Source organism: Juglans regia, chromosome 2 (genome assembly GCF_001411555.2).
Source record: "Juglans regia cultivar Chandler chromosome 2, Walnut 2.0, whole genome shotgun sequence".
Lineage (NCBI taxonomy): Eukaryota > Viridiplantae > Streptophyta > Magnoliopsida > Fagales > Juglandaceae > Juglans > Juglans regia.
In genome coordinates this window covers 25,297,700-25,308,961 of record NC_049902.1, presented here as the reverse complement: position 1 = coordinate 25,308,961, position 11,262 = coordinate 25,297,700, and the positions used below count along the sequence as shown (strand labels likewise).

At 36.8% G+C, this 11,262-nt stretch overlaps 1 protein-coding gene across 4 annotated transcripts; it reads left to right on the top strand.

Moving 5' to 3' along the window:
• The first annotated feature begins 521 nt into the window (after positions 1-521).
• On the top strand, positions 522-10,842 carry LOC118344719 (putative gamma-glutamylcyclotransferase At3g02910). 4 transcript variants are annotated; one of them, XR_004798465.1, is made up of 3 exons: positions 522-1,132; positions 1,678-2,042; positions 3,079-3,196. XR_004798465.1 is itself a non-coding variant. In XM_035685974.1 (2 exons), the coding sequence occupies exon 1, from the start codon at positions 556-558 to the stop codon at positions 1,096-1,098; it is 543 nt and encodes a 180-aa protein (XP_035541867.1). In that variant the 5' UTR covers positions 522-555; the 3' UTR covers positions 1,099-1,132; positions 10,637-10,842. The 4 variants fall into 4 exon arrangements, 3 of the variants coding, with proteins under 3 accessions (XP_035541867.1, XP_035541865.1, XP_035541868.1); XM_035685974.1 differs by lacking the exons at positions 1,678-2,042; positions 3,079-3,196 and adding an exon at positions 10,637-10,842; XM_035685972.1 differs by lacking the exon at positions 3,079-3,196 and having other exon boundaries at positions 1,678-2,218.
• Positions 10,843-11,262: the final 420 nt, after the last annotated feature.

Genomic DNA, 11,262 nt, shown 5'->3' with positions numbered 1-11,262 from the left:
TCACCAAAGCTGAAGCTGTTCCGCACCATAACGTGTCTGCGCTGTGCTTTCAAATCCTAATAAAAAGGGTTTCCAAACTTGTTTCCATCTTTTCCAAAACATGCTCAACCGTTGTCTCTGCAACTCCCCAAAATTCTACCCCTCCCTCAGTCGTAAAGTTGAGTACTTTTTTACGTAGACCCACCCCAAGCAACTCCACAATTATTAATTTGTGGAGTTGATGCTTGAAAATAAGGGAAGAGATATAACTAAGATCTTGCTAGATTTTCTCTCTTCACATCGCTTTCTCGTGTGGACCCTGGTGTTCTGAAATACAGATTTGGTGGGCCTAAACCCTTAAATGAGTTACCACAATCTTTCCTTTTCCTTTTTTTGGTTTTTGGAAAATCATTTGTTTCGGGCTTTTTAGTATGGTTTATGTCATTTTAGGATTTGGGTCTTCTTTGTTTTGGCCCAATGATTTTGATACTTGCCCATCTGCAATGGGTCAGTTCTATATAGGCATACATGTTTGTGTTCTCTCTCTCTCTCTCTGCCTGTCTGTGTCTCTGAACTATGGCTGACGTTAATCAATCCAAAGCCCATCTGATCTTCACGTACGGCACGCTCAAGCGAGGCTTCCCCAACCACACCCTCATGGAGTCCCTGATTCACCGGAACGACGCCGTATTCCTCGGCCCCTACGTCACCTGCATCTCCTACCCGCTCGTCGTCGGGCCCCACGGCATCCCCTTCCTCATCAACCTCCCCGGGTCGGGCAACCGTGTCACGGGCGAACTCTACTCCGTCTCGGCCCGCGGACTCTATCCGGTTGACGACCTCGAGGGCACCAGCCTCGGCCACTACGAGCGGCTGCCCGTTAAGTTGATTCCCTGCGAAAGCACCAACTCCGATGCAGGTGGCGTGATTCAGGTAGAGGCCGAGGCGTACTACGCACACCGGAGCTTCGGGGAGGGTTTGTGGGAGAGGAAGGGGAAAGAGGGGTTGAGTGCGTACACAGAGAAAGAGGCGAGTGGGTACGTCAGAAGAGAGGATAGGCCCAAAGATAGGAGCTTTCGCGATGAGGTGCATTTCTTTGTGTCTGCTGCGAGAAATTGATCGATCGGAGGAGAAAATTCATGCAACTCTCAAGGTTATTTTACCTATTATTTTTTTTTTTGAACTCTCGATTATGTTTTATTATTTGCATCTTCTGCAGTGTTTGCTCTTCATTTTTTAAGACCATGTTAAGTGTTAATATCGTGATGGTGTTGTGCGTGTTGAAGGCCATAAATAAAAGTACCAATTCAATTCCAGCCGGCTTCTCTTGTATTACATAAAAGCATTTGTCCGAGGGGATGCAGAAAGAACAAAGTTGTGTTCCACAAACATCTGCATGGATTTATGTACAAATTTTGGGACTAATCAAGAAAATGATTACAATGCTCTGAAATAAACGAGTTTAAGGGAGTTAGTGAGATCTCACTGATAAAATGTCAAAAACAACAGGATTAAACTGCTAAAGTAAGTGAATTGTTTAATCAAAATGTGAATGAAGAATTTAATTATGTAGTAAATTTTAATTCTTGACTCAATATGAAATTTTGATATTTTACACTTGAAAAGAGTTGTAATGCAACCAGACCACATCATAAATTAATATCCCAAAATTTTACTCATATTATATTTGTGTTGCAGGACATTATGAGAAAAATATTAATTTATATGGGTATTTTTGGAAATACCCAATTGGTACAACAACATGAAATGGATCCATTCCCGCACAGCAGCAGAAACGTGTACGGGTTGAAGACCACTCACAGCGGCTGAGCTCAAAACGCAAGAGAGGGAGGCGTGAAACGCGGACGCACGCACTGGGCTGGAACGAAACGCAGAGCTGCAGAGATGAAACGCACGAAGCGTAGACGCGAAATGTGCTGGGCTGAGACGTGTGCACTGCAGAAACGAGAAACACATGAAGCTGAGAGAAAAAAACGCAGAACGGGGCTGGGCGAAAGGCAGCGAAACGGCAACGCACAGTATAAAAAGAAATTATTTCTGCTGTGCGCCGTTTCCTTTTCTTTTCGGATTTTATTTTCGCACAGGGTCGTCTTCTTCTTCATTTTTTATTTTCCAGTTCATTTTATTTTCCAGTTCCTTTGACTGCTATTTCATTTTATTTTCCGCCAGTTTCTGATTTCAGCACATTTGAGAGATATAGTATATTTTTATTCAGCAACTTTCCTTTGAAACAGTATTTGATGATGTTAGATTTTAATTTTCTTGAGCATTTTGTTAATCTTGAGATGGTAGGCTAAATTTTTAACTTGGGATTCAATGAGTAACCCATGACTATTTAGGGTTGGATTTACTTCAATATTTAGTGCTTTTGATGATTAATTTGATGGATTATATCTCAATGTGCATCTAGAAAATATTAGAGTTCTTTGTTCTTGATTTAGATCAATTGTAGACGTAAAGACACAATTGATACTTGAACAAGTAACATAACTTTAATGTTTTTCTTTCACTTTTCTATGATTGTTATATAATTTGTCAAGTAGTTTTATTAAAATAAAATTGTTGTTTATTGTTATATTATCCGACTATGATTTCTAAGAATGAGAGAATGGTTGAGAGAAAATGAAAAGAGAAGTAAATCCATCACCAAATTAGTGGGCGAAAATTGCATCCCAAGTATTTGTTTAATTGTTTCTTACAAGTTTAAGTCAACTTCCACACGATTTCTTTAAACCTCTTTAATCTTAGCAATTTTAGAAAAATAGATTTTCTTTTATTTTCATATTTACTTATACTTGAACGTCCCGATAATTTCACTCATAATTCATTCCACACTCCCTTAGTAAATAGCCACATTTAGGTGTCAATATTGTTAGTGGTTAAGTTTAGAAATTTATTTCTCTTTGCTTATTATTTTTGTTCATTGCTAGCTCATTTAGTTTACTCTTTTCTTGTCATTTTAAACTTTCGTGTCACTCCAAACGGTAATATGTAGTCTTGCGAAAATGAAATGTTTGCTAAATTCTCATTGTCCCTGTGAATTCGATCTTGAGATTTATCCTTGTATTACTTTGACAGCTTCTACGCTTGGAAGTCGAAATTAAAAGCTGATCAAGTTTTTGGCGCCGTTGCCAGGGACAACTGGTGTTTAGCAAAGCATTCTGATATTGTTGAGAAGACGTTTGTAGCGTTGTGAACCTCTTCACAACTTGGGTGACATTTTTCTTAACTTTATTTTTCCTTTATATTTTTTTCTTTGTTTTGTTGTTGTTTGTCTTGCATATTCTTTTATTTTCTGTTCTTGTTTGTATGACTGGTTGGACTAGAGACCAAACTTCTCGATTGGTTAGGACAGAATCACAAGCATATTTTACCTCAGCATCACTTTCTCTTGAGTCATCTTCTGACACTAATAGTACCATGGCTGAAAATGAGAATCATGATCGGGAAGTAGTGAATCAAAATAGGACACTTAGAGATTATTTACAACCTGTCAAAACTAGCACCCCCTCATGCATAATCCTACCTTTGAATGCAAATATCTTTAATTTCAAACCTGGAATGATTCCATTAATTCTACATTTTCATGGCATGGATTCCGAGAATCCGTACCTTCATATCAAAGAATTTGAAGAGGTTTGTTCTACATTCATGGACCTAACATGCACTGAGGAGGTCTCTAAACCTGTACAAAATGAGGCTGAAAATGGTGAGTTTGAATAAAATGAAACTGAAACTGAAAAGATTTCATGTCCTGTACCTGCTCCTTTTCCTCAAAGATTGGTTCATCTACACAAAGACAAACACCAATCTGAAATTTTAGAAATATTCAAGCATATTAGGATTAATATCCCTTTGTTGGATGCTATTCAACAAATTTCTGCATATGCTAAGTTTCTAAAAGATTTGTGTACGGTTAAAAGAAAATTAAATGTGCAAAAGAAAGCTTTTCTTACTGAGCAGGTCAGTGCGATAATTCAGAGTAATACCCCACCAAAATATAAAGACCCCGATTCACCAACAATTGCTTGTGTTATAGGAAGTTCAAAAATTGGTCAAGCATTGTTAGATCTAGGTTCAAGTGTGAATTTGCTGCCTTATAATATTTATGAGCAACTTGGTTTGGGGGAATTAAAACCAACTCCTATCATTTTACAACTAGCGGATAGGTCTATTAAAATGCCAAGAGGAGTTGTTGAGGATGTCTTGGTTCAAGCGGATAAATTCTTTTATCCCGTTGATTTTGTTGTGTTGGATGTTCACTTGACACCAAAATCTTCTTTCAAGCACCTGTGATTCTTGGGAGATATTTTCTTGCTACTTCAAATGCATTAATAAATTGTAGGAGTGGTGTTTTAAAGCTGAGTTTTGGGAACATGACCCTTGAACTAAACATTTTCAATATTTATAAGCAACCTCAAGACTTGGAAGATCTACAAGAAGTGAATTTGTTGGAAAGCATCCTTGAGGAGGAGACTTATTTGGCATACCAGCCCACTAACCTATTGTTTGAGTTAGAAAATTTTTGTGAACTTCTCACTGATGACACCCCCATTGATGTTTCACATGTTTTTAATGCAGAAAATAAATTGGAGACTAAATGGAGGCCAAAGATTGAGCAACTCCCACCGTTGACAGCAAATTTGAAGCCTTCAACAAATGAAATCCCAACCCTAGAGCTGAAGCCATTGCCAAATGATTTGAAATATGCATTTCTGGGACCGGACAACACCTTCCCAGTGGTGATTTCAGCCCAACTCTCTCATGATCAATAAGGGAAATTGATGGAAGTTTTAAAGCAACACAAATGTGCCATTGGGTGGACAATCGCAGATATAAAAGGTATAAATCCTCTTGTGTGCACTCATAGGATTTACTTAGAGGAAAATGCTAAAGTTTCTAAGGAGATGCAAAGGAGATTAAATCCTACCATGAAAGAGGTGGTAAAAACAAAGATTTTAAAATTACTTGATGTGGGAATCATCTACCCTATTGCGGACAGCAAATGGGTAAGTCCCATTCATGTAATTCCAAAAAAATCTGGGCTTACCATTGTGAAAAATGATAAAGATGAATTGATTCCTACTAGGATTTCTACTGGTTGGCGAATGTGTATAGATTATAGGAAGTTGAATGCCGCCACTAGGAAAGATCATTTCCCTTTGCCATTTCTTGATCAAGTGTTGGAAAAAGTTGCAGGTCATGATTTCTATTGCTTTCTTGATGGATATTCTGGTTTTTACCAAATAGAAATAGCACCCGAAGATCAAGAGAAAACAACTTTTACTTGCCCATTTGGCACTTTTGCATTTAGAAGAATGCCTTTTGGACTATGTAATGCACCAGCTACTTTCCAAAGATGTATGCTTATTATTTTCAGCGACATGATTGAAAACTGTTTGGAAATATTCATGGATGATTTTTCAGTGTTTGGCAGTTCTTTTGATGCATGTTTGACTAACTTACAAGCTGTTTTAGCCAGGTGTGAAGAGAAGCATTTGCTTCTCAATTGGGAAAAGTGTCATTTCATGGTTCAACAAGGCATAGTTCTTGGTCACATAGTCTCATCACGAGGTATTGAAGTTGATAAATCTAAAATTGAACTTATTTCCAAGCTTCCTATACCCAAAACAGTAAAAGAAATCAGATCATTTCTTGGGCATGCTGGGTTTTATAAGCGATTTATTCAAAATTTTAGTTCTATCTCTAAACCCTTGTGTGACTTACTTATGCATAATGTTGCTTTTGAATGGACCTCTTCTTGTCAAGATGCTTTTGATAAGCTGAAAATTTTGCTCACCACAGCCCCTATCATGCAGCCCCCTGTTTGGTCTATTCCTTTTGAGATAATGTGTGATGCTAGTGATGTAGCCATAGGAGCTGTTCTTGGACAGCGTATAAATAAGTTCCCACATGTCATTTCTTATGCAAGTAAAACTTTAAATGGATCCCAAAGAAATTATTCTACCACAGAAAAAGAATTGATTGCTGTAGTTTTTGCATTAGACAAGTTTCGAACTTATATTCTTGGTTCTCCTGTGGTTGTTTTCACTAACCATGTAGCGTTAAAGTACTTATTGTCAAAGAAAGATGCTAAACCACGTTTAATCCGATGGATTCTTCTTCTCCAAGAATTCGATCTTATCATCAAAGACAAGAAGGGTGCTGAAAACGTAGTTGCCGACCACTTGTCTCGGCTTACATTTGCTGAAAATGATCACACTATCCCTATCCTTGACTCTTTTCCTGATGAACAATTAATGTCAGTTGAAAATTTGCCTTAGTTTGCTGACATAATTAATTTTTTGGTTACAGGACAAACTCCACCCCATTGGAGTGCTCAAGACATACGAAAATTCAAGCATGAGGTAAAGTCATTCTTCTATGATGATCCTTACTTGTTTAAATATTGTTCTGACCAAATCATAAGAAAATGTGTGCCTGATCATGAGATACAAGCTGTTCTTTCTTTTTGTCATAATGAGGCTTGTGGGGGGCATTTTTCTGCAAATAAAACTGTTGCAAAAATTTTACAAAGTGGGTTTTATTGGCCACATATGTTTAAGGATGCGTATAATTTTTGCAAAACTTGTGAGCCATGTCAAAAACTAGGCACAGTCACTAAGAGAAATATGATGCATTTACAACCCATTTTGGTCATTGAGATTTTTGATTGTTGGGGGGTTAATTTTATGGGGCCATTTGCATCTTCTTTTGGTTATTTGTATATCCTCGTGGCTGTTGATTATATTTCTAAATGGGTTGAAGCCATTCCTTGTAAAACAAATGACCATAAGATTGTGCTTAAGTTTTTGAAGGAAAACATTTTTTCTAGATTTGGCATGCCTAGAGCTATCATTAGTGATAATGGAACTCATTTTTGCAACAAACCATTTTCTACCCTCATGAAAAAATATGGTATACACCATAAAATTTCCACTCCATATCACCCGTAAACGAATGGGCAAGCTGAATTAGCTAATAGGGAACTTAAGCACATCTTAGAAAAAACAGTCAATCCCAACAGAAAAGATTGGTCTTTAAGGCTTACTGATGCGCTTTGGGCTTATAGGACAGCCTTTAAAACCTCTCTTAACATGTCTCCTTATCGCTTGATCTATGGAAAGGCATGTCACCTTCCCGTTGAGCTTGAACATAAGGCATATTGGGCTGTTAAACAATTTAATTTTTCTATTGACCATGCTGGTTCTGTGAGAAAATTTCAGATTTCAGAATTGGATGAGCTTAGGCGAGATGCATATGACAATTCTAAATTGTCAAAGGAACGCATGAAGGTATTACATGACAAGTACATCCAAAGAAAGCATTTTGAGCCCAATGAGCAAGTCTTACTTTACAATTCCCGCCTCCATCTATTTCCAGGCAAATTAAGATCGAGGTGGAGTGGGCCTTATGTAGTTAAGACTGTGTTTCCATATGGAGCTGTTGAGATTACTAATCCTCAAAATGGAAACACTTTCAAAGTTAATGGCCAACGACTTAAACATTTTTTGCCAAAACTTTCACATGAGGATACTTCTATTCCTTTGGAAGATCCCATTTATTCTCATGGTTCTTAGCTCATTGTTGTTTTGTTTTAATTTTTTTTTTCTTCTTCTCTTTCTTTTCCTTTTATTTTTCTGCTTTTATTTGTTTCAGTTCTATGTTTGTTCTTTCTTTCTTTTTCTTTTTCTTTAGTATATCTTTTCAGGTTCAGCACTGTTTATTCCTTTATGGTTTCATTTTTACGTTCACAATCCTTTCAGCCATCTCAGGTATTTCCCTTCGGCCCTATTTTCTTTCATGCTTTGTTGCATTCATGATTTGCATTGAGGACACTGCTCATTTTTAGTTGGGGGGTAAGGAGAGCCTTCTACCATTAGTCTCTCAGGATTAATTTTCACTTCTCTCTGATTTTTTTGTTGCTAAATTTTTGATGATACTTTTGTGGTTTGGTTGATGACAATTGACTTTTTCTCTGCGGCTGCCAAACATAACCATATCTTTAGCTTAGGAAAAGGTGGAATAAAAAATTAAAAAAAAAAAGGCGGACGAAGTTTTGAAGATGTACTGAGGGACAAGCTAGAGATTATGCAAAAAAAAAAAAAAATGGTGCAAGTACATTGGAAAAGGCTGCCTATCACCGGGATCTGTTAAAAAAAAAATGGGTCTTTCAAAGTGTGATAGCGTGAAAGCCGCCAACGTAATGGTTTTGAATTGGAGTGAAGACCTTTTGGTTTTTCTTGAAAAAGTTGCTAAGCTAAAACTATTGTGAGAAATCTTGAAACTAACAAATGGAAATCTGTTCACACACTTGGTACACTCAAAGATCTTAAGCTTAAGTACATTTCCCTTGTTTGAGCTCTTGAGAATTTTATGAGCTTTTAGTATTGAGTTAAAACCTGACTTGACTACATTCTTATGCCCAAGATTGCACTATGATTGATCTTTTGTAGAGATTTTTGAGTTTAGTAGCTCACTCTTGGATCCTGCAATATTTTTATCGCATTATTTGCTAGAGACTAGCAAAAAGCTAGTTGGGGGGTGTGATAAAATGTCAAAAACTACATGATTAAACTGCTAAAGTAAGTGAATTGTTTAATCAAAATGTGAATGAAGCATTTAATTATGTAGTAAATTTTAATTCTTGACTCAATATGAAATTTTGATATTTTACACTTGAAAAGAGTTGTAATGCAACCAGACCACATCATAAATTACTATCCCAAAAGTTTACTCATATTATATTTGTGTTGCAGGACATTATGAGAAAAATATTAATTTATATGGGTATTTTTGGAAATACCCAACTGGTACAACAACATGAAATGGATCCATTCCCGCACAGCAGCAGAAACGTGTACGGGTTGAAGACCACTCATAGCGGCTGAGCTCAAAACGCAAGAGAGGGAGGCGTGAAACGCGGACGCACGCACTGGGCTGGAACGAAACGCAGAGCTGCAGGGATGAAACGCACGAAGCGTAGACGCGAAATGTGCTGGGCTGAGACGTGTGCACTGCAGAAACGAGAAACGCACGAAGCTGAGAGAAAAAAAATGCAGAACGGGGCTGGGCGAAAGGCAGCGAAACGGCAACACACAGTATAAAAAGAAATTATTTCTGCTGTGCGCCGTTTCCTTTTCTTTTCGGATTTTATTTTCGCACAGGGTCATCTTCTTCTTCATTTTTTATTTTCCAGTTCATTTTATTTTCCAGTTCCTTTGACTGCTATTTCATTTTATTTTCCGCCAGTTTCTGATTTCAGCACATTTGAGAGATACAGTATATTTTTATTCAGCAACTTTCCTTTGAAACAGTATTTGATGATGTTAGATTTTAATTTTCTTGAGCATTTTGTTAATCTTGAGATGGTAGACTAGATTTTTAACTTGGGATTCAATGAGTAACCCATGACTATTTAGGGTTGGATTTACTTCAATATTTAGTACTTTTGATGATTAACTTGATGGATTATATCTCAATGTGCATCTAGAAAATATTAGAGTTCTTTGTTCTTGATTTAGATCAATTGTAGACGTAAAGGCACAATTGATACTTGAACAAGTAACACAACTTTAATGTTTTTCTTTCACTTTTCTATGATTGTCATATAATTTGTCAAGTAATTTTATTAAAATAAAATTGTTGTTTATTGCTATATTATCCGACTATGATTTCTAGGAATGAGAGAATGGTTGAGAGAAAATGAAAAGAGAAGTAAATCCATCACCAAATTAGTGGGCGAAAATTGCATCCCAAGTGTTTGTTTAATTGTTTCTTACAAGTTTAAGTCAACTTCCACACGATTTCTTTAAATCTATTTAATCTTAGCAATTTTAGAAAAATAGATTTTCTTTTATTTTCAGATTTACTTATACTTGAATGTCCCGATAATTTCACTCATAATTCATTCCACACTCCCTTAGTAAATAGCAACATTTAGGTGTCAATATTGTTAGTGGTTAAGTTTAGAAATTTATTTCTCTTTGCTTATTATTTTTGTTCATTGCTAGCTCATTTAGTTTACTCGTTTCTTATCATTTTAAACTTTCGTGTCACTCCAAACGGTAATATGTGGTCTTGCGAAAATGAAATGTTTGCTAAATTCTCTTTGTCCCTGTGAATTCGATTTTGAGATTTACCCTTGTATTACTTTGACAGCTTCTACGCTTGGAAGTCGAAATTAAAAGCTGATCACTCACCACTAAAGCAGGTGCAGGATAATCTCCATAGAATTTGTTATGGGACAGAAATTGGAGGTTGCTAACAAGGTTTAGTGCTCCTTTATTATATTTCTATTTGCTTTTGTGCTCCAAGGGAACCATACAAACCAGTTTTACATAGTGTATCGATTATAATTTACCTGGGTGTGTCTACAATATCGCTTCCTATGATTGCTCTAAAAATAAGCATACGGGATGCAATGTCGACTGCCGTAAAGACTATACTCGTGACATTATGTCGATCTGCTATCCTATGAGTCCCAGTATCTCATTTGGGCTTTGTAATAGAGTTGCAAACAAACTCATGACATTATGCCCATGAAAGGTCTACACAAACCCTCATGGGCTGACTTTCCATGCACATGCTATTATAAACAAAATAGTTACACATGCGTTCCCTTCTCCCAATTAAGGTGCAAACTGCACATTCCGAAAGGGCTTTTTGAGCAGGCCCTTCATTCTGGAGATGGCAGAAATCCACCCTTGCAGAATGCACCTCCGCCAAAGGTCTCATGGTCTTTGATCCTCATGATTGACTCTCCACTCACTGTACCGTCACTGCTGCAGGATATAAGCATCAGTATGCAACTATGTAGATGTTACTTTGCTCTCTTCCCATCCATCTTTGGATATGAGAAAATAATTATACTGTTAGTTCCTTTTGGTAATAGAATAAATTCCATGATTAATCTATTATGTTTTTGTATACGTATGTTATATGCTTTGTATTTTCTTTGGTACAATATTAATTTAAAGGAGAGTGATGCAATGGAATGTATGAACAATGTGATATTCCATATGATAAGTGATAAGGGTAGGTCGTGTATAGGATCCCACATTGTTTGGGAAGGAAAAGTTCTTGTTCTTTATAATGGTTTCAATAGGACTCCAATTATATAATTGACTAGTTCAAGTATAGGCCCATATGTGACTTGGGCCTCCCTTGGTGCGTTATAGACAGCAATTAGCTTTGTGTGTACATGAAGTGCTTTTATAGATTCCAACTAGGTTGGTCACATTGAAAAATCGTCGGTTGGTT